This window comes from Lipotes vexillifer, unplaced genomic scaffold (genome assembly GCF_000442215.2).
Source record: "Lipotes vexillifer unplaced genomic scaffold, Lipotes_vexillifer_v1.1 scaffold240, whole genome shotgun sequence".
Taxonomy (NCBI): Eukaryota; Metazoa; Chordata; class Mammalia; order Artiodactyla; family Lipotidae; genus Lipotes; species Lipotes vexillifer.
Window position 1 is genome coordinate 6985035 of NW_006797481.1, and position 26046 is coordinate 7011080.

The 26046-nt window shown below is 42.9% G+C and overlaps 1 protein-coding gene across 1 annotated transcript in view; it reads right to left on the reverse strand.

Moving 5' to 3' along the window:
* VWA2 (von Willebrand factor A domain containing 2) overlaps positions 1-26046 on the reverse strand; it is a 47155-nt gene that overhangs the window by 10663 nt on the left and 10446 nt on the right. The window contains 4 exon segments of the mRNA XM_007469643.1: positions 384-517; positions 4597-4625; positions 4627-4792; positions 23436-23540. Of these exon segments, the coding sequence (XP_007469705.1) occupies positions 384-517; positions 4597-4625; positions 4627-4792; positions 23436-23540 (434 nt within the window).

Consider the following 26046-nt stretch of genomic DNA (forward strand, 5'->3'; position numbering starts at 1 on the left):
CGCTCTTCCATCCTGTGCACACGTGTACCTGTTTTTTTTTTACTTCACTCTAGCTCCTGGATGGAGCCTGACAAAGATGACTGGGAATACAGGGATCTCACCCCCAGATGAGGCCTCCCTGTGCTGACAGCAGGGGAGGGGACCCCACCGGATCTGAGTCTCTCTACCCCGTGCGACAAGTTCGGAATTCCCAGCCTAGAACCCCACAGGGCCTGACACAGGGCGGTAGAACAGAGCAGAGGGCCCCAGGGCCGAGGCTGCTGGGCTCTATTCCTCTTCCCTCCCTCTCAGGGGGACCTCCGGCCTTGGGAAACCCTCCTCACCCCCATCCCGCTTCCATACAGGCGAGGCCACTCCTTTCCACACGAAAAGGACTTACTCACCCGGAGAGGCAATGGTGCACGTGGCAGAGCCGCCGAGGGTGCTGGAGAGGCCGTGGGCGGCGTCCTCCACCTGCTCGGCCATCAGCACGTGCTGCTCCCTTGGCTTGCTGGCCAGCGTGTGCAGCTCCTCCCACCTGCGCCCCGAGCCCCCCGCCGAGAAGTTACAATGGCTCATCGCCCAGCACTCACCCACCTCCTATCCACCCGTCTCCTAGATGCTGGGCTCCCTGTGGACAGCCCCGCCACCCACTACTGCAGGAGCCACAGAGCTGCAACCTCATCCTCCTAGGATGCAGGTAAGGTCTAGAAGTGAAGCACAGAAGGACCTCGAGGATGCTCAGCCATGGGTCATAACGTGCACATGCTCCAGTCCCTGAACTTCCTCGGAGGAGAGCCTCACACTCAAACCGTCGCCTCTTATTTGAGACAGGGTCCTAACAGATTTAGTCGCCTGGTTTTGCAACCTATAGCTGATGAGAAAAATTTAACCAGAGGGCTTCCCTGGGGGCACCGTGGTTAAGAATCTGCCTGCCAAAGCAGGGGACACGGGTTTGAACCCTGGTCCGGGAAGATCCCACATGCCGCAGAGCAACTAAGCCCGTGCACCACAACTACTGAGCCCGAGTGCCACAACTACTGAAGCCTGGGCACCTAGAGCCCGTGCTCTGCAACAAGAGAAGCCACCCAATGGGAAGCTCACGCACCGCAACGAAGAGTAGCCCCTGCTCGTCGCAACTAGAGAAAGCCCGTGCACAGCAACGAAGACCCAACGCAGCCAAAAATGAAAAAAAAAAAATTAACTAGAAAGGAAATGAAGGAAAGTGGCTCTAGGTGACACAGCAAGAGAAGAACAAACAGGGACAGCTAGCAACAGAAGAGAAAAAAATCCTGAAGAATTATCAATAGTGGCAACAAGAACTCAAAGGCCAGCAACATGAGGCTGTGTAGAGGCAGGAGCTGGCGTAGTTCCACAACCAGAGGGCACTCTTAGTGTCCAGAACAGAAATGCTGTGGGGGATGGTGACCGTAGGGCGTGAAGAAAGGGTTAAATGATGTTGAGAAACCTGTTTTTAAGAAGACAAGGCAGTCAGTGACACCTTTAGAATCCTGCCTATCAAAAATTCATCAAAATAGACCACGGCTTGGCAATACAGCAAAACCTTCATGTATCTCTAAACCTCCTAATGTAAAGCTCCCCATTCTCCTCTGAAGCCACAGAGACCAGACACTTTGCCCAGCACCTAGGACAGCGCCTGGCACACAGAGGGGCTCCTCAGTTCCGGACTCATTAGCACTGAGTGGGCAGCTCTGCCGGGCCGCACCCTTAGCTCTCCCGGCCCCCAAAGAGACCTTCTTAAAAGCTCCCTGGGTAATTCAGATGCTCAGCCAGAGTTGAGAACCATGAGAGAAGGGGCTCAATATACACTAAAAGGGGCAAAGAGTTTGAACAGGCAACAGTCTTTGATCTCACACTGCGGTGGTTCTCAGACATCAGCGGCATCAGAATCACTGAGGGGCCAGAAAAACCACAGAGTGAGGCTCCTTGCCCCAGAATTTTGGACTCAATGCAGTGGGGCCTGAGTGTGTGCATTTCTAGAAAGCTCCCAGGTGATGCTGATATACTGCTGGTCCAAGGAACACACTTGGAGAACCACTGATCAACAGTGAGCTGGCCTCTTACTAGGAGTGGGGAGGGGTCAGGGAGCCCTGGAAGTCCAACAGGCTTTCTCAGAGGCTTCCTGTGTCTGCAGCTCAGGTCTTCATATCTGAGCCGTGCCCCCTCTTCTGAGCAATGGCTTCTTGATTACCCTACACTAGGGATGCTCAAAATATGGTCTGTGGGCCAGTGAAGAGCCCCAAACTGTTTCACCCTGATTCAGAATCCGATAAGTATAGACACCAAGCATTTAGAAACTAATCGTACAGCAACTTGACAGTCATTTTAGGTCTGTTGGGTCAAATAATAAGTATCTGAGTTTCTATTTTGTTTTTATTTCATCTTTCTAGTAACTCATTTTTATTGTATTTTATTTGTTAAAAGTATCAGTTCATGATGGATTAGGAAAAAAAACAAACAGGGCCTTCACCACAGACAGTTTGAGAAGCGCTACTCCAGCCAGCAGCCGGAGAAGAAAGCCCCAGAACGGGCCAGTATTTCCACCCATGGGAGATTCTATCCTCAGTGACAAACCTTTGGGCAAATACTGCGTGCAAGGCACCCTATTCGGCCCTATGCGGGGATGAGGGTGGGCAGGGAGCCACGAGGTAACGCCCAGTCTCCTCTCTCAAGGGGTCTATACTCCTTAAATCTGAGGACACAGAAAGAGCCAGCCATCAGGCAGCTTGTGTCTAATACCAACTTACTGGCAATGACAACAATAATGGTGGTGGTAGCTGTCATCATCGTCACCAGGACACAGCACAATCGGGGCAGCCCCATGGTACCTGCAACCTCAGTCCCCTTCTATTGTCTTCCTCTTTCTGCACTTGCTGGTCCACTTGGCACTCAGCTCCTGGTGATCTTATTTAGGCTTTAAATACCATCCTCTGTTTCAATCTCAATTCCTGTCCTTTCTCCTATGCTCCAGACTCTCATATCCAACTCTCAACTCAGCTTCTCTACTTAGATGGCTGATACGCATCTCAAACTTGACTTGTCTGAAACAGAATTCAATTTCCTTTGTTCCTTTCCCACTCTCTCGTTTCAGTAAATAGCACCACCATTCACACTGGAGCTCAGGCCAAAATCTTTGATTCTTCTCTCACACACCCACATCCAATACACCGGTCACTCCACTGCTCTGCCTTCCAAAAGCATCCTAAATCCAGCCACTCCTCGGCGGGGTCACAGCTGCTTCCCTACTGCAACCATCATAATCTTGCATGTGAGCTGCTCCAAAGGCCTCCTAACTAGACTCCCCACTGCCCCTATTGTTTCTCCCTCTGCCTCACCCACCAGTCTATTCTCTCTACCTTGCAGTCAGTGTGATTTAATAAAAATGTTAAGCCAATTCATATAATTTTCCTGCTCAAACCCCCCACCCCAAAGACTTCCCAGACTACTCATTACAAACTTTAGTCTCTACAATAACCCACAAAAGCTCTAGACCTAACTCCTGCCCACCTCTTCTACCTCATTTCTTATAATTCACCCCTTGCTTGCTGGGCTCCAGCCACTCCTGGCTGTCTCACTGTTTCTATCACACACCGAGCTAGCTACTGCCTCAGGGCCTTTGCACTTTCCATCTGCCTGCCTTGCCTGCTCTTTTCCCTGTTATTTGGAAGGCTTGTTCCCCAAGTTTCTGCTCAAAAACCAACTCTTCAAAGGAGCCTTGCCAGACCCCCCTATCTAAAATAGCTGTCCTCTCTATTCCCATCACTCTGTAATCTCTTCCCTACTTTATTTTTCTCCTTTGAATTTTATTTCCACCTGAAACTGTTACTTATTTATTCACTCACTTTTTTTTTTTTTTTTTAATCTAGTTCCTTTCCTAGAACAGAAGCTCCATCAGGGCAGGGACTTTGTATTGCTGTCTGTGCATCCTGAGAACCTAGAATAGTGTCTGGCACGAGGAAGACAACATATATTTATTGATTGAGAGAATAAATAATGTACAGTTGGTCCTCTGTATCTGTGGGTTCCACATCCATGGATATGGGTGGCCAACTAAGGGATATCCATGGGTTTTGGTATCCACAGGGGTCCTAGAACCAACCCCCTGCAGATACCAAGGAACAACTATACTAAAATTAATAAAGAGATTTCTATGTATAGGCACAGCGCCCAGACCAAGAGTCATTTCACTTGATACCCATAAATGACAAAAGCCCCACTGAGGTCACCTCCATTTTCAGGGTTGAGAGCATTGAGGAACTGTGCTCCCCTCTCCTCTAGGAAGGCATATTCCTGCATCTGGCTCCTGACCCACCCTATGCAGTTGGATGAGTCCATGAATTTCCATTTCTGCCCAGATAAATTGGAGTCAAGTTTCTGACACTTGAAATCAAGTATTCAGACTAAATTAAAGACGATGCAAACTCTCAGACTTCCAAAGACTTGGCGGTCCCCTTGTGCCAGCAACAATACAGCAAAGTGACGAAAAAACGGATCCAGGAAGGATCAGGATGGTTTTCCCAGCTCCCCTCTCTTCCCATGGCTGCGACATCCCCAGGCTGACCCAGAGGGCTGACCCCACGTGACCAAATCTCTTACCCTGGGAAGCAGACCCCCACAGCAAACACAGGTGATGCTCCTTTGCTTCAGCTGCTTGGCTGGCAGGGCCACATGCCCTTGGGACCTCCCATTGGTGACAATGATGGGGACCTGGGGCACAGAGGCAGTTCTGCCCCCAGGGAATCCTTTATGCAGAAGGTATTTCAGAGCAAGGCCCATCTCTGTGTGTCCTCCTCTGAGCTCACCCAGAAGGAAAAAAATCAAAGAAGAAAGAGTCAGCAGTCCAGAGGTGAAGTTGGAATGAGAGCCTGAAATGATGGCCACCTTCTTCCAGCAGAGACTCAAAGGGACAATTCCAGCATGAGACACGCACTGTCTCACCATCTAAACCACAAGAATGATGAAGAGAAATGAACTTTTCCCCTGGACTTAACACTCCCCCTACACATCTCTGTTGTGTTATGTAACAATGACATTCTTTGTGTATGTGTTTGCTGTCTCTCGCCATGGTGTCTCCGGGGCACAATTCTCATTTGTCTAACACCCACATCCCATCTCCCCATCCCCATACTATTCCCTTCTTGTTACAGCTCAACATCTCCTTGGGGTGGGAAAGCAGATAAATGAGCTTCATAAGAATTTATGGGCGTGAAGGACGGGGCTTTGCAGCAAGGGTCTGATGAGGCCTCTCATCAGAGGCTTTGATGCAAGGGTCCATGATCAGGCCTCTCTGTCCCACTTCCAAGTTCAGGGCTGGGCGCTGGAAGCCTGAACCGTTTGACTGCTTTCAGATCAGGGCAGGTTACGGTGGTCCCATCTCATCACGATGCTAAGATTCTCTAATCCTCACAGCCTAGTTATAGGGACTGTCGACTGAGCTTGGAATCCCAGCACAGAATCCCTACTAAAGCTCGCCATAGGAAGCTCGTGCAAACGTCCTCAGAGGGTGGACTGCCAGCTCTGTCAACTGGGAAGAAAATAATGACTCACTACAATAGATTTTGGGCAAAACCTTTCAGTGGATGGTAATAGATGAGGAATCCCCTGCTCAGAGACCAGTAATACTAACTTAATATTTGCTGTGCACTTACCACATGCCAGGCACCACTGTGCTAAGTGTGTGTGTGTGTGTGTGTGTGTGTGTGTGTGTGTGTGTGTGTGTGTGTGTGTGTGTGTGTGTGTGTGTGTGTGTGTGTGTGTAAAGGTGCTTGGCTCATATAATTCTCACCACAGCTCTGAGACAGGGGAGTTCAGAAAAGAGGAGGGCCTTAGCTAAGGTGACACAGCTCATGGGTGGTGGAGGTAGGACTTGAACCCTCCACTTCCAGAGCCCAAGTTCTTAACCATCAGGCTACACAGCCTGCCTCTCCCCAGCTAATGGAGGTCAGAACTGCAGTTGAAACCCAGTCCAGCTAATTCCAAAGCCAATGGTCATTCCTCTGCAGACTTGGGCCCAACGGGCATGGAAAATGGGCACCCAATCATTTATGTACTATCTAAGCAGAGACCACGTGGCCGGCAAAGCTTTAAAATATTTACTCTATGGCTCTTTGCTGAAAAGGTTTGCTGACCCCTACTCTATACTGCTCTAAATGGTTTCAAAACACTTTTCGCCAAAAGCCAGGAGCTCCCTGTGCCTTCCCCCTGGCAGGGTTCCCCACAGGCCTCTGGCTGTGGCCCTGCATCCTTAGCTTCTCAGCCAGACTTTGCTTTCTCTCCTCAAAACACCCCCGTACCCCTCGCCCATCTAATCATCACTTCTTTCCATGTGGATTCAAAGCTTCAGGACCAGGAAAAAAAGCACTTGTTCTCCGCCACTCTGTTCTTGCTTCTCATACAGGTCCACCCTCAGCCCCTCCAGAGTTAACCTTTGTTTTCCCTTTTCCATCCAGATTTTCTGAGTGGGTCTGGGCCCCCCCTCTTCATAGCTACCAGCCTGTGGCTAGAGAGAAATTAAATTTCAAGGCCATGAGGGCCCAGACTACAACTCCACGGACCTCTGGGGTGTCCGCTTCCACATCGCTTAGCGCACAAGTGCCCGTGCCCGCCACCCTCTCCACCTCTGCACCTGACCTGCTGGCTTCTGACCCACCGAGCGCAGGTGAGATTCCTCACGGCATCTGAACCCTGGGAAATGAGAAGAAACCCTGCTACCTCCACTTTTCTTATTCCACGGAGTGTTTCTCACAGAGTCTGTTCTGAGCTCATCGTCTGGCTCCAGACAGGAAGGTCTGAGGCCAGAATCTAAGGTTTTTCTAATTTCTCTCCAACAGGACTAAACTAGGTAGAAAGTGAAGGTTCACAGATGGACTGCTGTTTATGATAGAAACGCGTGGACTGATTAAGAACAAGGGTGCAGATACTAGTCCCGTGAGATACTGGCCAGCTAAACTTGGCAGCGTTACTTGGTCTGACACTCCTGTTAAACCTGCTAAAGTAGAAAAAGTAACAGTATTGTTTGAGGATTAAATGCTGTATCCAGTGTCTGCTAGTACCTAGTAAGCACTCCATCAGTGGTCATTATAATGAACTACCTAGCAGCCTCTTCTAAGAAGTTTACCTTTTGAGTTAGTCTCAAATTCTAGTCAGCGTGAAAGTCCCTTAGGAGATTTACTAATGTGGATTTTCAGATTCCATCCTCCCAGAGTCCAAATTGGTGGGTGTGTGACCAGGCCTGAGAATCTATCAATACATTTTAGACACGCCTCCCCTTTCCCACCCCCAGTGATTCTGATGCAGGTAGTTCATGGAATAGACTTTGAAAAATAATTCATAAGAACACTCACTGTAGGTACACGGATGTTGATTGCAGGAGTTTTTGTTGTTGTTGGTTTCATCAATGGACAAAAATCCTGGAATCAAGCTAAATGTGTCCTTTTAGGGGTCTGATTTACTATATTGTAAGAGCTCAATTCATTGATTACATAACCATTAAAAAGCATCAACATGAAAAATAATGTAGCTTTATGCAAAAATACACACCAAATAATATTAAAAAAAAAAAAGAGCAAACTGCTTTGTAATTTTAACTATTCTAAAAACTATGTTTAAATGTTAATGCAGCTTGAAAGAGGCCAGAGCTGGCTATAAAAGGCTTTGTGCTAAAGAGAGGGGTCATTGCTATTTCTGCAGAGTTACTCAAACACGGTACAACTTTGATAAAGCTACAGATGGGGTCCAAAAGAAAAAAAAAATTCAATCACAGAAAACTCAGAGTCATGTTATGTGAAATTAATCAGATGACAGAACGGACGTGCACAGCCCTCTGGCCAGACTTCCAGGCATTCGGAAGCCAACTGCTGGCCGTGTTTTATTTGATTTTAGGTTACCATGAGGTACAACACTGTAAGGTTTGATTGTAGTATTTTTTAAACTTATTACAAAGTAGCAATAAGGTGACTGTCACAGTGTCTTCTTAGTCATTTCAAAACATGCTTTTAGGGGACTGCATTGATCTGGAAAGGCAAGTGTTCTGGGTTTTGGGGAGAGCTGTGCTCGTGTGTCGAGAATTTAAAACTCCACTGAAGAAAAACGGTAAAGGGCCCTGGGCAGGTCATCGCTCCCATTCGGCCAACATTCCTCTGTTCTGATTAGTAAGAGTGTCTTAACGTTCAATGTCCTCAATGACCCTGCAACCGTGGCCAAAAAACCAGGAACTGCCTCCTTTTCTTGTTTGTTGTCTTACAGCCAACCTGGGATACACAAATGCTAACCATTCTCATCCCCAAAAGAAGAGCTGACCTTGTTCAGACACGTAAAGAGGCATCTTTCTCCACCCCGCAGTGTCCTCATCTGGTGCATCCTCAATGCATCTCCGCACGTCATGGATTACGAATAACAGCCCTTAGTTACGACTTTCAACACAGCTGACAAGAGGCTCAACTAATTACTTAGGGGGCAAGGGGGGAGGGGGGAGGTCGGGGAGAGGTGGGAAAGGACAGCTCCATGGGGCCTCCTGGACGCGCAGTGCGACCCTGTGGTCCCGGCCAAGTCACCTGCTCCCCCCCAACCTCACTATCCTCTTCCATAAAATAAGGGGTTGGAAGAGGTACTGGGTGATCTCTATAGAGTACCTTTTGGTACCAAGTCACTTAAACTGGCTTAGTTTTTACAAGAGAACAGGGCTGAGTCATTTGAGTCAAAGTCCCCCAAATGTTTTTGACTTTCAGTCCTAAATTTAAAACATTAGGTTACTTTTTCTTCTGCAAATGTTTGCGTATATATAATGGGTACAAAAGTTTTTATAACAATAAAATATTATATCAATAATGATATAATTCACATACTACAGAATTCACCATTTTAAAGTACAAATGTGGTTTTTAGTATAATTCAGAGTTGTACAACCATCACCACTACCTAAGTCCAAACTATTTTCATCACCCCAAAAAGAAGCTTTATACCTATTAGCAGTCATATCCCACCTCCCCACATCCCCTGGAAATGACTAATCTACTTTGTCTCCACAGATTTGCCCATTTTAGACTATTTCATATAAATGAAATCATACAATATGTGACCTTTTATGTCTGGCTTGTTTCACTTAGCATTTTAGTTAAGCATCTTGCCTCTTGGCCATTTTGATATCCTCTTTGGAAAAATGTCTATTTAGTTCTTCCGCCCATTTTTTTAAGTTTTGTGGGTTTTTTTTTTTTTTTTTTTTTTGGTACGCGGGTCTCTCACTGTTGTGGCCTCTCTCGTTGCAGAGCACAGGCTCTGGACGCGCGCTCAGCGGCCATGGCTCACGGGCCCAGCTGCTCCGTGGCATGTGGGATCCTCCTGGACTGGGACACGAACCCACGTCCCCTGCATCGGCAGGCGGACCCCCAACCACTGCGCCACCAGGGAAGCCCCCTGCCCATTTTTTAACCAGATTGTTGGGTTTTTTGTTATTGCTTGTATGAGTTCTTTATATATTTTGGATAATAACACCTTACCTGATATATGGTTTGCAAAATTTTTCTCCAATTCTGTAGGCTGCCTTTTCATTTTGTTGTTTCTTTTGCTGTGCATAAGCTTTTGAGTTTTATGTAGTCCTATCTGTTCATTTTTGCTTCTATGAATAAATTAAATTTTGTGTACTCATTCATCCATTGGATTTTGGCTATCATAAATAATACTGCTGTGAACATCACTGTACATGTTTTTGTGCAGGCATATGTCTTTGATTCTCTTGGAGTGGAATTCCTAGGACATGTGGTAACTCTATGTTTAACATTTTGAGGAACTCCTGTACTGTTTTCCAAAGTTGCTGCACCACTTTACAATCCTACCAGCAGCGTATGAGGGCTCCAATTTCTCCACATCTCTGTCAACACTTGTTATTGTCTGTCTTTCATTTTATCCCTCCTAGTGGGTGTGAAGTGGTATCTCATTATGGTTTTGATTTGCATTTCCTTAATGACTAATGATGTTGAGCATCTTTTCATGTGCTTACTGGCCATTTATATATCTTCTCTGGAGATAAGTCTATTTACAAGGTTTCTTACTGAGATGATGAAAATAGTCTAAAATTAGATGATGGTAATAGTTGCATAACCCTGAAAATATACTAAAAACCACTGAACTGTACACATTAAAGGTGTGAACTTACAGTATTTTAATTATATATCAGTAAAGCTGCTTTAAATAAATTAGTGTGTATAACACTCCTAGGCCAGGGGGCAGTGGGAAGAGACCTTTTAAAAGCGCCGATTCTAAGTATCACTGCCCAGAGTGATTTAGCAGGTCTGGAGACAGCCCAGGCACCTGCACTTTAACATACTCCCTAAGCAATTCTGACTCAGACCATCTGACCAAAGACCTCACTTTGACAAGTACTGCTCAGTGTGTCTGGGCCCAAGATACAGAAGTGGGGATGCCACTGTTCTCTACAGGAACCATTCATGGAGGGCCCAAGGGTAGAAGGCTCCAAGGGAACATGGAAAGGTCAATGTACACTAATATCACTTTTAAAAAACATATTAACGTGCTTTTTCCTTTGAACTTTCTTGTATTTGACTTGCTGCTCATTCTGCACCCAAGGTCAGAGGAAAGGGCTGGGATAAACAACCTAAGATGAAGTCACTGTGGATGGGGGCAGTAACAAGATGGCTGGGTAGAAGGACGTGAGCTCACCCCCTCTCATGAAAACACCAAAATTACAACTAACTGCTGAACAACCATCGACAAAAAACTGCTGGAACTTACCAAAAAAGATACCCTACATCCAAAGACAGAGAAAAAGCCACAACAAGATGGTAAGAGGGGCACAACTGTGATAAAATCAAATCCCATACCTGCTGGGTGGGCAACCCACAAACTGGAAAATAATTATATCTCAGAGGTTCTCATATAGGAGTGAAAGTTCTGAGCCCCACGTCAGGCTCCCCAGCCTGCAGGTCTGGCATCAGGAGGAGGAGCTCCCAGAGCATCTGGCTTTGAAGGCCAGCAGGGTTTGATCACAGGAGCTCCACAGGACTGGGGTAACAGAAACTCCACTCTTGGAGGACACACACAAGGTCTCGTGCACACCAGGACCCAGGGGAAAAAGCAGTGACCTCATAAGAGCCTGGGCCAGACCTGCCTGCTGGTATTGGAGGTGGGGGTAATTACCTTAAACATAAACAGATTAAATGCTCCAAACCAAAGACACAGACTGGCTGAAATGGATACAGAAACAAGACCCATGTATATGCTGTCTACAACAGACCCACTTAAGATCTAGGGATACATACAGGCCGAAAGTGAGTAAATGGAAAAAGGTATTCCATGCAAATGGAAATCAAAAGACAGCTAGATTAGCAATACTCAGATCAGACAAAACAGACTTTAAAATAAAGACTGTTACAAGAGATAAAGAGGGACACTACATAATGATCAAGGGATCAATCCAAGAAGAAGATAAAACAACTGTAAATATATATGCACCCAACACAGGAGCACCTCAATATATAAGGCAAATACTAACAGCCATAAAAGGAGAAATCAACAGTAACACAATAATGGGGGGGGGGGCTTTAACACACCACTTTCATCAATGGACAGATCATCCAGACAGAAAATCAGTAAGGAGACACAGGCCTTAAATGACACATAAGACCAGATGGACTTAACTGATATTTATAGAGTATCCTGTCCAAAAGTAGCAGAACACACATTCGTTTCAAGTGCACTTGGAACATTCTCCAGGACTGATCACATGCTAGGCTACAAAGTAAACCTCGGTAAATTTAAGAAAACTGAAATCATATCAAGCATCTTTTCCGACTACAACGCGACGAGAATAGAAATAAACTACAAGAAAAAAAACTGTAAAAAACACAAACATGTGGAGGTTAAACAATATGCTACTAAACAACCAATGGATCACTGAAGAGATCAAAGAGGAAATCCAAAAATACCTAGAGACAAATGAAAGTATGATGATCCAAAACCTATCGGATGCAATATAATCTTACCTCAGGAAACAAGAAAAATCCCAATAACCTAATCTTACACCTAAAGCAATTAGAGAAAGAAGAACAAACAAAACCCAAAGTCATTAGAAGGAAAGAAATCATCATAAAGATTACAGCAGAAATAAATGAAATTGAGACAAAGAAAGTGATAGAAAAGATCAATGAAACTAAAGGCTGGTTCTTTGAAAAGTTAAGCAAAATTGATAAACCTTTAGCCAGACTCATCAAGAAAAAAAGGGAGCAGGCTCAAGTCAATAAAATTAGAAATGAAGAAGTTACAACTAACACCAAAGAAATACAAAGGATCATAAGAGACTACTACAAGCAAGTCTATGCCAGTAAAATGGACAACCTAGAAGAAATGGACAAATTTTAGAAAGATACAATCTCCCAAGACTGAAGCATGAAGAAATAAAAAATATGAACAGACCAATCACAAGTACTGAAATTGAAACTGTGATTAAAAAACTCCCAACAAACAAAAGTCCAGGACCAAATGGCTTCACAGGTGAATTCTATCAAACATTTAGAGAAGAGTTAACACCTATCCTTCTGAAACTCTTTCAAAAAACTGCAGAGGAAGGAACACTCCCAAACTCATTCTATGAGGCCACCATCACCTTGATACCAAAACCAGACAAAGATACCACAAAAAAAGAAAATTACAGGCTGATATCACTGATGAACGCAGACACAAAAATCCTCAACAAAAAACTAGCAGACCAAATCCAACAATACACTAAAAGGATCATATACCATGATGCAAGGATCGTGGTATATCTCAGGGATGCAAGGTATATCCCAGGGATGCAAGGATTTTTTGATATCCGCAAATCAATCACTGTGATATACCACATTAACAAATTGAAGAATAAAAACCGTATGATCATTTCAATAGATGCAGAAAAAGCTTTTGACAAAATTCAATACCCATTTATGATGAAAACTCTCCAGAAAGTGGGCATAGAGGAACCTTAACTCAACATAATAAAGGCCATATAAGACAAAACTACAGCCAACATCATACTCAATGGTGAAAATCTGAAAGCATTTCCTCTAAGATCAGGAACAAGACAAGGATGTCCACTCTCGCCACTTTTATTCAACATAGCTTGGGAAGTCCTAGCCGTGGCAATCAGAAAAGAAGAAGAAATAAAATGAATTCAAATTGGAAAAGAAGTAAAACTGTCACCGTTTGCAGATGACATGATACTATACATAGAAAATCCTAAAAGAAAACTACTAGAGCTCATTAATGAATTCAGTAAAGTTGCAGGATACAAAATTAATACACAGAAATCTGTTGTATTTCTATACACTAACAACAAAAGATCAGAAAGAGAAATTAAAGAAACAATCCCATTTATCATTGAATCAAAAAGAATAAAATACCTAGGTAAACCTACCTAAGGAGGCAAAAGACCTGTACTCCAAAAACTATGTGATGCTGATGAAACAAATCGAAGCTGACACAAACAGATGGAAATATATACCATGTTCTTGGATTGGAAGAATCGATATTGTTAAAGTGACTATACTATCACAAGCATGCTACAGATTCAATGCAATCCCTATCAAATTACCAATGGCATTTTTCACAGAACTAGAACAAAAAAAATTTTAATTTGTATGGACCCTGAATAGCCAAAGCAATCTTAAGAAACAAAAATGACACTGGAGGAATCAGGCTCCCTGACTTCAGACTATACTACAAAGCTACAGTAATTAAAACAGTGTGATACTGCCACAAAAACAGAGATATCGATCAATGGAACAGGATAGAAAGCCCAGAAATAAACCTATGGTCAATTAATCTATGACAAAGGAGGCAGGACTATACAATGAAGAAAATATAGTCTCTTCAATAAATGGTGCTGGGAAAACTGGACAGCTACATGTAAAACAATGAAATTAGAACATTCTCTAACACCATACACAAAAATAAATTCAAAATGGATTACAGACCTAAATGTAAGACTGGATACTATAAAACTCTTAGAGGAAAACAAAGGCAGAACACCGTTTGACATGAATCAAAGCAAAACCTTTTTAGAGCCATCTCCTAGAGTAATGGAAATAAAAACAAAAATAAACAAATGGGACTAATTAAACTCAAAAGCTTTTGTGCAGCAAAGGAAACCATAAACAAAGCGAAAATACAGCCCACAGAATGAGAGAAAATATTTGCAAATGATGCAAACAACAAGGGATTAACCTTCAAAATTTACAAAAAGCTCATGCAGCTCAATATCAGAAAAACAAACAACCCAATCAAAAAACAGACAGAAGACTTAAATAGACATTTCTCCAAAGATGACATACAGATGGCCAACAGGCACAAGAAAAGATGTTCAACATCGCCAATTATTAGAGAAATGCAAATCGAAACTACAATGAGATATCACCTCACACCAGTCAGAATTGCCATCATCAAAAAGTCTACAAACAATAAATGTTGGAGAGAGTGTGGAGAAAAGGGAACCCTCCAACACTGTTGGTGGGAATGTAAATTGGTACAGCCACTAAGGAAAACAGTATGGAGGTTCCTTAAAAAAACTAAAAATAGAGCTACCATATGATCCAGCAATCCCACTCCTGGGCGTATTTCAGGAGAAAACTGTGGTTCGAAAGGATACATGCTCCCCAATGTTCACTGCAGTGCTGTTTACAATAGCCAAGACATGGAAACAACCTAAATGTCCACTGACAGAGGAATGAATAAAGATGATGTGATATGCACAATGGAATGTTGCTCTGCCATAAAAGAATGAAATAATGCCACCTGTAGCAACATGGATGGACTTAGAGATTATCATACTAAGTAAGTAAGTCAGACTGCGGACGTGCCCCACGGTGTGCAAAAGAAGATTTCCTGCTGGAGGGGCCCCTGTGGAGGGGCTGGAAGTCGACTGGGCTCGGGAGAGTGCAAAGACCAGAGGCTACTCTCCAGGAGAAGGATTCCAGGAACACTGCAGTGGTTTCCTGGGAAGCACTGAGACACCCCGCAGCTGTTGGGAGGAACAGCACGCCCAAGGATGCAACTACATTGGCCCCCGGCTGTTCCTTTTGAATACGTCAAGCACGCTCCTTGAGCCATCACCTGGACCATCCTTCTCCAACAAGGACAGGAACCTCTCCTTGACTTTCATCACACTTCTGGTCACCTGGCACCTTATCAGCGATGCCTTCCCCGACCACGCTACAAAACAGGAGCAGCCTGCATCCCTGCACTCCTAACCCCTAGCACACTGATGTATTCTCAAATATATTTTTCTTCTTTTTTTTTACTTATCACTAACAGAATTATTTTATATTTACTCATTGGCTTGTTATCTACCTCCCTACCCTCTCTTCCCCACCAGCAATAGAATTTAAGCTTCAATGCAAGGATCCTGTTTTCTCTAGTCAGTGAACTCCTAGGTAGTAAGTAAGTCAGACAAAAGAAAGTCAGACAAAAACAAATATATGATATCACTTATTTGGAAGTGGAAATGATGATACAAATGAACTTACGCATAAAACAGAAACAGACTCAGACGTGGAAAACAAACTTATGGTTACTAAAGGGAAAAGGTGGGGATAGGGGTAAACTGGGAGTTTGGGATTGACATATGCACACTATTTAAAATAGATAACCAGACATATACACGTGGAACAACTCCTACAGAACACCTACTGAACGCTGGGAGAAGACCTCAGACCTCCCAAAAGGCAAGAAACCCCCCACGTACCTGGGTAGGGCAAAAGAAAAAAAAATAAACAGAGACAAAAGAATAGGGACGGGACCTACACCAGTGGCAGGGAGCTGTGAAGGAGGAAAGGTTTCCACACACTAGGAAGCTCCTTCGCGGGTGGAGACTGCACACAGGTTTCTTGGTGGCGGCAGCAGCAGCCTTAGCGTCTCATGCCCGTCTCTGGGGTCCACGCTTTTAGCCGCGGCTCCGCCCATCTCTGGAGCTCCTTTAAGCAGCGCTCTTAATCCCCTCTCCTCACGCACCAGGAAACAAAGAGGGAAGAAAAAGTCTCTTGCCTCTTCAACAGTTCCAGACTTTTCCCCTGTGTATGCTTCTGTGTGAGATTTTGTCTGTATACCTTTGCTTCCACCAATTGTCCTAGGGTTCTATCTGTCCGTTTTTGTTTTTGTTTTTGTTTTTAACATTTTTTTCTTTTTTTCCTCTTAATAATTATTTTTTTTATTTTAACAACTTTATTATATTTTATCTTATTTTATTTTATTTTACTTTATCTCCTTTCTTTTCTTCCTTCCTTCCCTCCTTCCTCCCTCCCTCCCTCCTTCCTTCCTTCCTTTCTTTTCTTTCTTTCTTTCTTTCTTTTTCTACTAATTCTTTCTTCCTACTTTTTCTCCCTTTTATTCTGAGCTGTGTGGATGAAAGGCTCTTGGTGCTACAGCCAGGTGTCAGTGCTGTGACTCTGAGGTGGGAGAGCCAACTTCAGGACACTGGTCCACAAAAGACCTCCCAACTCCACATAATATCAAACGGCAAAAGTCTCCCGGAGATCTCCATCTCAACACCAGCACCCAGCTTCACTAAGCGACCAGCAAGCTACAGTGCTGGACATCCTATGCCAAACAACTAGCAAGACAGGAACACAACCCCACCCATTAGCAGAGAGGCTGCCTAAAATCATAATAAGTCCACAGACACCCCAAAACACACCACCAGACGTGGACCTGCCCACCAGAAAGACAAGATCCAGCCTCATCCACCAGAACACAGGCACTAGTCCCCTCCACCAGGAAGCCTACACAACCCACTGAACTAACCTTAGCCACTGGGGACAGACACCAAAAACAACGGGAACTATAAACCTGCAGCCTGCAAAAAGGAGACCCCAAACACAGTAAGATAAGCAAAATGAGAAGACAGAAAAACACACAGCAGATGAAGGAACAAGATAAAAACCCACCAGACCTAACAAATGAAGAGGAAATAGGCAGTCTACCTGAAAAAGAATTCAGAAGAATGATAGTAAAGATGATCCAAAATCTTGGAAACAGAATAGACAGAATGCAAGAAACATTTAACAAGGACCTAGAAGAACTAAAGATGAAACAAACAACGATGAACAACACAATAAATGAAATTAAAAATACTCTAGATGGGATCAATAGCAGAATAACTGAGGCAGAAGAAAGGGTAAGTGACCTGGAAGATAAAATAGTGGAAATAACTACTGCAGAGGAGAATAAAGAATGAAAAGAACCGAGGACAGTCTCAGAGACCTCTGGGACAACATCAAACGTACCAACATTCAAATTATAGGGGTTCCAGAAGAAGAAGAGAAAAAGGGACTGAGAAAATATTTGTTTGAAGAGATTATAGTTGAAAACTTCCCTAATATGGGAAAGGAAATAGTTAATCAAGTCCAGGAAGCACAGAGAGTCCCATACAGGATAAATTCAAGGAGAAATACGCCAAGACACATATTAATCAAACTGTCAAAAACTAAATACAAAGAAAGCATATTAAAAGCAGCAAGGGAAAAACAACAAATAACACACAAGGGAATCCCCATAAGGTTAACAGCTGATCTCTCAGCAGAAACTCTACAAGCCAGAAGGGAGTGGCAGGACATACTGAAAGTGATGAAGGAGAAAAACCTGCAACCAAGATTACTCTACCCAGCAAGGATCTCATTCAGATTTGATGGAGAAATTAAAACCTTTACAGACAAGCAAAAGCTGAGAGAGTTCAGCACCACCAAACCAGCTTTACAACAAATGCTAAAGGAACTTCTCTAGACAAAAACACAAGAGAAGGAAAAGTCCTATAATAACGAACCCAAAACAATTTAGAAAATGGGAATAGGAACATACATATCGATAATTACCTTAAATGTAAATGGACTAAATGCTCCCACCAAAAGACACAGATTGGCTGAATGGATACAAAAACAAGACCCATATATATGCTGTCTACAAGAGACCCACTTCAGACCTAGAGACACATACAGACTGAAAGTAAGGGGATGGAAAAAGATATTCCATGCAAATGGAAACCAAAAGAAAGCTGGAGTAGCAATTCTCATATCAGACAAAATAGACTTTAAAATAAGGACTACCAGAAGAAACAAAGAAGGACACTGCATAATGATCAAGGGATTGATCAAAGAAGAAGATATAACAATTGTAAATATTTATGCACCCAACATAGGAGCACCTCAATACATAAGGCAAAAACTAGCAGCCATAAAAGGGGAAATCGACAGTAACACATTCATAGTAGGGGACTTCAACACCCCACTTTCACCAATGGACAGATCATCCAAAATGAAAATAAATAAGGAAACACAAGCTTTAAATGATACATTAAACAGGATGGACTTAATTGATATTTATAGGACACTCCATCCAAAAACAACAGAATACACATTTTTCTCAAGTGCTCATGGAACATTCTCCAGGATAGATCATATCTTGGGTCACAAATCAAGCCTTGGTAAATTTAAGAAAATTGAAATTGTATCAAGTATCTTTTCCGACCACAACGCCATTAGACTAGATATCAATTACAGGAAAAGATGTGTAAAAAATACAAACACAGGGAGGCTAAACAATACACTACTTAATAACGAAGTGATCACTGAAGAAATCAAAGAGGAAATAAAAAAATACCTGGAAACAAATGACAATGGAGACACGACGACCCAAAATCTATGGGATGCAGCAAAAGCAGTTCTAAGAGGGAAGTTTATAGCAATACAATCCTACCTTAAGAAACAGGAAACATCTTGAATAAACAACCTAACCTTGCACCTAAAGCAATAAGAGAAAGAAGAACAAAAAAACCCCAAAGTTAGCAGAAGGAAAGAAATCATAAAAATCAGATCAGAAATAAATGAAAAAGAAATGAAGGAAACGATAGCAAAGATCAATAAAACTAAAAGCTGGTTCTTTGAGAAGATAAACAAAATTGATAAACCATTAGCCAGACTCATCAAGAAAAAAAGGGAGAAGACTCAAATCAATAGAATTAGAAATGAAAAAGGAGAAGTAACAACTGACACTGCAGAAATACAAAAGATCATGAGAGATTACTACAAGCAACTCTATGCCAATAAAATGGACAACCTGGAAGAAATGGACAAATTCTTAGAAATGCACAAACTACCAAGACTGAATCAGGAAGAAATAGAAAATATGAACAGAAGAATCACAAACACTGAAATTGAAACTGTGATTAAAAATCTTCCAACAAACAAAAGCCCAGGACCAGATGGCTTCACAGGCGAATTCTATCAAACATTTAGAGAAGAGCTAACACCTATCCTTCTCAAACTCTTCCAAAATATAGCAGAGGGAGGAACACTCCCAAACTCATTCTACGAGGCCACCATCACCTTGATACCAAAACCAGACAAGGATGTCACAAAGAAAGAAAACTACAGGCCAATATCACTGATGAACATAGATGCAAAAATCCTCAACAAAATACTAGCAAACAGAATCCAACAGCACATTAAAAGGATCATACACCATGATCAAGTGGGGTTTATTCCAGGAATGCAAGGATTCTTCAATATACGCAAATCTATCAATGTGATTAACCATATTAACAAATTGAAGGAGAAAAACCATATGATCATCTCAATAGATGCAGAGAAAGCTTTTGACAAAATTCAACACCCATTTATGATAAAAACCCTGCAGAAAGTAGGTGTAGAGGGAACTTTCCTCAATATAATAAAGGCCGTATATGACAAGCCCACAGCCAACATCATCCTCAATGGCGAAAAACTGAAAGCATTTCCACTAAGGTCAGGAACAAGACAAGGTTGCCCACTCTCACCACTCTTATTCAACATAGTTTTGGAAGTTTTAGCCACAGCAATCAGAGAAGAAAAGGAAATAAAAGGAATCCAAATCGGAAAAGAAGAAGTAAAGCTGTCACTGTTTGCAGATGACATGATACTATACATAGAGAATCCTAAAGATGCTACCAGAAAACTACTAGAGCTAATCAATGAATTTGGTAAAGTAGCAGGATACAAAATTAATGCACAGAAATCTCTGGCATTCCTATATACTAACGATGAAAAATCTGAAAGTGAAATCAAGAAAACACTCCCATTTACCATTGCAACAAAAAGCATAAAATATCTAGGAATAAACCTACCTAAGGAGACAAAAGACCTGTATGCAGAAAATTATAAGACACTGATGAAAGAAATTAAAGATGATACAAACAGATGGAGAGATATACCATGTTCTTGGATTGGAAGAATCAACATTGTGAAAATGACTCTACTACCCAAAGCAATCTACAGATTCAATGCAATCCCTATCAAACTACCACTGGCATTTTTCACAGAACTAGAACAAAAAATTTCACAATTTGTATGGAAACACAAAAGACAAAAGACCCCGAATAGCCAAAGCAATCTTGAGATCGAAAAATGGAGCTGGAGGAAATCAGGCTCCCTGACTTCAGACTATACTACAGTAATCAAGACAGTATGGTACTGGCACAAAAACAGAAAGATAGATCAATGGAACAGGATAGAAAGCCCAGAGATAAACCCACACACATATGGTCACCTTATCTTTGATAAAGGAGGCAGGTATCTACGGTGGAGAAAGGACAGCCTCTTCAATAAGTGGTGCTGGGAAAACTGGACAGGTACAGGTAAAAGTATGAGATTAGATCACTCCCTAACACCATACACAAAAATAAGCTCAAAATGGATTAAAGACCTAAATGTAAGGCCAGACATTATCAAACTCTTAGAGGAAAACCTAGGCAGAACACTCTATGACATAAATCACAGCAAGATCCTTTTTGACCCACCTCCTAGAGAAATGGAAATAAAAACAAAAATAAACAAATGGGACCTAATGAAACTTCAAAGCTTTTGCACAGCAAAGGAAACCATAAACAAGACCAAAAGACAACCCTCAGAATGGGAGAAAATATTTGCAAATGAAGCAACTGACAAAGGATTAATCTCCAAAATGTATAAGCAGCTCATGCAGCTTAATAACAAAAAAACAAACAACCCAATCCAAAAATGGGCAGAAGACCTAAATAGACATTTCTCCAAAGAAGACATACAGACTGCCAACAAACACACGCAAGAATGCTCAACATCATTAATCTAAATTAGAGATATGCAAATCCAAACTACAATGAAATATCATCTCACACCAGTCAGAATGGCCATCATCAAAATATCTAGAAACAATAAATGCTGGAGACGATGTGGAGAAAAGGGAACACTCTTGCACTGTTGGTGGGAATGTAATTGATACAGCCACTATGGAGAACAGCATGGAGGTTCCTTAGAAAACTACAAATAGAACTACCATATGACCCGGCAATCCCACTATTGGGCATATACCCTGAGAAAACCATAATTCAAAAAGAGTCATGTAGCAAAATGTTCATTGCAGCTCTATTTACAATAGCCCGGAGATGGAAACAACCTAAGTGTCCATCATCGGATGAATGGATAAAGAAGATGTGGCACATATATACAATGGAATATTACTCAGCCATAAAAAGAAACGAAATTGAGCTCTTTGTAATGAGGTGGATAGACCTAGAGTCTGTCATACAGTGAAGTAACTCAGAAAGAGAAAGACAAATACCGTATGCTAACACATGTATATGGAATTTAAGAAAAAAAAAAAATGTCATGAAGAACCTAGGGGTAAGACAGGAATAAAGACACAGACCTACTAGAGAATGGACTTGAGGATACAGGGAGGGGGAAGGGTAAGCTGTGACAGTGAGAGAGAGGCATGGACATATATACACTACCAAACGTAAGGTAGATAGCTAGTGGGAAGCAGCCGCATATCACAGGGAGATCAGCTCGGTGCTTTGTGACTGCCTGGAGGGGTGGGATAGGGAGGGTGGGAGGGAGGGAGATGCAAGAGGGAAGAGATATGGGAACATATGTATATGTATACCTGATGTACTTTGTTATTAAAAAAATAAAAATAAAATGAAATAACCAACAAGGACCTATATGCATGGGAACTGTGCTCAGTATTCTGTAATAACCTAAATGAGAAAAGAATCTAAGAAAGAATAGATATATGTATAACTGAATCACTTTTCTGTATACCTGAAACTAACACAACATTGTAAATCAACTATGGTCCAATATAAAATAAAAATTTTAAGAAAAGTCACTGCGGGTCTCTGGGACCTGTAGGACACCCAGAGTTCCTGCTGTGTCCAGTGTGGGGATTCTGGCTTATTAAGAGCACTGGGGACCTACAGAGGCCCGAGGCCTATTAAAGGACCTCAGAGCCTTTGCAAGCGGAGGTGACGGCTGTACATGGCTGGGACCATGGACTTGAGTGGACCTTCAGATCCGCTAGGGCAAGAGGCAGCAGGGGGCAAAGAAGATCCAGAGATCAGAGTGGCAGGTGACAAATAAAGGCATTCCTCTGTGAGGGCTTATGAAGAACACTGTGTGTATGTACATGTATATACATGCATGTGTATAACAATACATTTATATCCGTGTAGCTATATATGTGTATGTATATAAGACACATATATAAAATATTTATACATAGGGCTTCCCAGGTGGCACAGTGGTTGAGAGTGCGCCTGCTGATGCAGGGGACACGGGTTCATGCCCCAGTCCGGGAAGATCCCACATGCCGCGGAGCGGCTGGGCCCGTGCGCCATGGCCGCTGAGCCTGTGCGTCCGGAGCCTGTGCTCCGCAACGGGAGAGGCCACAACAGTGAGAGGCCCGTGTACTGCAAAAAAAAAAAAAAAAAAAAAAAAAAAAAAAAAAAAAAAAAAAAAAAAAAAAAAAAAAAAAAAAAAAAAAAAAAAAAAAAAAAAAAAAAAAAAAAAAAAAAATTTATACATAAAATATATGTATACACATATATGTACATGCATATACACACATCAGCTGACTTGTGAGTAAAATTATGACTCATTACATATATATATATATTTATAGGATGTATATGTGTGTGAGCACACAAACAGAAATGCATCATTTTTAAAGTGCTCTCAGTGACAGAGGACCACTTACTCTTTTTAGATCACAAAACTGAGGCTCCAAGAAGCATGGTGAATTCTCCTGGCTGTGTGGTCACCAGGGACAGAACTGGGAGAAGGACCCAGGGTTCTTCCTACCACCTCATGCTCTTAACCAGTCTCCACCTTCACTAGCCCTTTCTCCCAGCTGACAGCCACACAGGGTAAGAGCAAATCTTTTTTTTTTTAACCTGCATTTAATTTTCCACCTGGGACATTATCATGTAATAAGGGGCAGCTTTGAGAAGGGAATTCTTATCACCCGCTGTGCTCAGCTGGGCTTTTGGAAGGTGGGCCACAGCCTCTCTCTCTGTGAGGTCAAGAGCAGGCCCAACCCCTCAAGGGACGATTGAGAGCAGCTAGCTTCATCGTAAGCACGGCAGCATCTGATCATCTGATCGTACTTACTTGAAAACCATCCTCTTGATTCTTGCCTTCACTTCCTGTTGGGTTGAAAATGCATCCATGGGGAATTCCAGACGAGGGGCGAAACTGAACTGGACCGCTCCCACCCTGACGTGCAGTGGGAGACAGAGGGCCCAGGGGCCCGAGAGCAGGGTCAAGACACAAACATCCCTAAGAGGAAAGAAGGGACGAAAAAGTGTCCTCCTGCCCACTCACAAATAGCAGTGCTGGTAATTCTCTCATGTCCTTAAAAGAAGGTTCCAAAGACTGAGAGGACAATCTGGAAGGAGACAGTCACATCTGCCCGTGCTCCACACTGACCACCACCAATTCGACCCCCATTCCGACAGCTCTCTTGGCGGAGCTGTGAGCTTTAGGGTCTCTGCTCACACTTACTGCCTCCCAGGTGTAAGCACTGTTTTAAGCCTTCTCAACTCTTTATTACATTTAACCCACAGAGGTGCTATTTCTACCCACATTACTGCTGGAGAAACTAAAACGAAGAGGATACAGGTCTGACCCAGGGCTAGTAAGATAGGAGCGCGGCCTTTGGACTTGGTGCCTGTGATCTTCACTAAGCCTGTTATGCCGATCACCTTCTCAGCCAGCACACGACTTCAGCTAAACCCCCAACCAGGGGTGTCACAGAAGCTATCCGCAGCCACCACACATCCATCCTTGGCTGGAGGGCCCGCCCTTCCAGGCCTCCTCCTGCCAAGCTAGGGAAAGGCCAGATCTCCAGGCCACAGTCAGACTGCGGGGCAAGCAGCTCCCTAATCGGAGACGAGCGCTATTGGGGCTGAAGCAGCGGAGGTTGTGAGAGCCGCTGGCGAGTCCTGATTTTGCATCCTCATTCAGAAGGCCACATGGGAGAAAATCCAACGCCTTGCAAAACTGGAGAAGGGAAACTGAGTAAAGTCATTCCCTGGATCCTTAAGATTTGTGTGTGTCAAGCAGAGAATGGTTTAAACATTTAAGCTTCCTCTTGAGGGCCCAACCCCTGCACCTAGTCATTGGCTCTCTAAACTCCTGGAGAAACTACACTGTCAGTTACTATTCTCACAATTAACCCCGATTCTGGCCAAGATTGCAAATGGGCCGAGTGATTCATATTTAAACGACGACGCTGATTTTTTTCCTGCTCTGTGAGTTCCTTCACTGCTGATCCCTTAACAGGCCTGGCGCTTGGGAGCCGATCAAAGCACTTGGCCACACCAGGCCGGCTGCATCTGCTTCCAGGGAGCACAGCCCATTGGACCTTCCTCCCGCAGGAAGTTCTGAGGAGGAGCTCTTGGGGATCTTAAATAGGAAGAAAGTTAAGTCTTGGGTGGGCATGTGAGGGAGAAGCACACCGGAAGGCAGAGTGGTTGAGAACCGCAGGAAGGAGCTTCTGAAAAGCGACCCGTTTAAAATCTCCCTTGAATTTAGCACGTGATAAAGGGAGCATCTCAAACCATTGGGAAAAGATGGTACAGTCAGTAAGTGATATTGGGACAACTGGATAGCCATCTGCAAAAGAATAAAGGATAAACTGCAAATGGATTCAAGATTTAAATGTCAAAAATGTAGCCATAAAAGTTCTAGAAAACTTGGGAGAATTCCTTCGTAACTTCAAGGTAGAAAAAAGACTTGCAATCCAGAGTAAAGGAAAACTGATAAATCTGACTCTACATGAAGAAAAAAAGGGCAAAACATATCATAACACAACCAAAAAATGGAGACAAAATGAAGTTATTTGCAACTCACGTCGGAGACAAAGGGTCAGTTTTCCCAATATATAGAGAGTGTCTAGGAATTGATATGTGTAAAGACCAACAATCCAACAGAAAAATGGGCCAAGGCTATGAACAGAGATCACAGAACAGGAAATACAAAATGGCTCTTTAATAAGAAAAGATGCTTGATCGTGTTGCACTGAGATGTAGCAAAAAGCCAGATACAATGTTTGCAGGGGGAAACCAGTATTCTCAAACACTGCTATAAGAACATAAATGTTATGGCAACCACAGAGAGAAATTTGTCAATATTTATTGAAAATTACTAATGCATGGGGCTATCGGGAATTTATCCTACAACTATACACTTCTACATGAGTGAAATGACATATTTACAAGCTCACAATATATTTGTAATAGTGGCTGTCCATCAATAAGGGTTGGTTAACTAAACCTTGGTAAATCCTTACAATGGAACATTAATCAGCTATAAAAAATGATATAGTGTATATGCCTATATTACCTATCTACCTAGATATGGAAAGACTTCCAAGATAATGTGAAGAGAAAAAGGCAGGGGATAAAACTGTGTGTATAGCATGCTACCCTTTGTGTTAAAAGGGCAAAAATTAGGATATATATTCATATTGCTTATATTTGCATGAAGCGATTCTGTAAGGATGCTCAAGACAGCAGGGGGACGGGGCTGGGCAAATAGAAAATGTGTGACTGGGAGGGATATTTTTCATTGAATGTCTTTTCTTTTGAACCATGTGAGTGAATGAATTAGTTTAAAAACTCCCCTGAGGGCTTCCCTGGTGGCGCAGTGGTTGGGAGTCCGCCTGCCGATGCAGGGGACACGGGTTCGTGCCCCGGTCTGGGAGGATCCCGCATGCCGC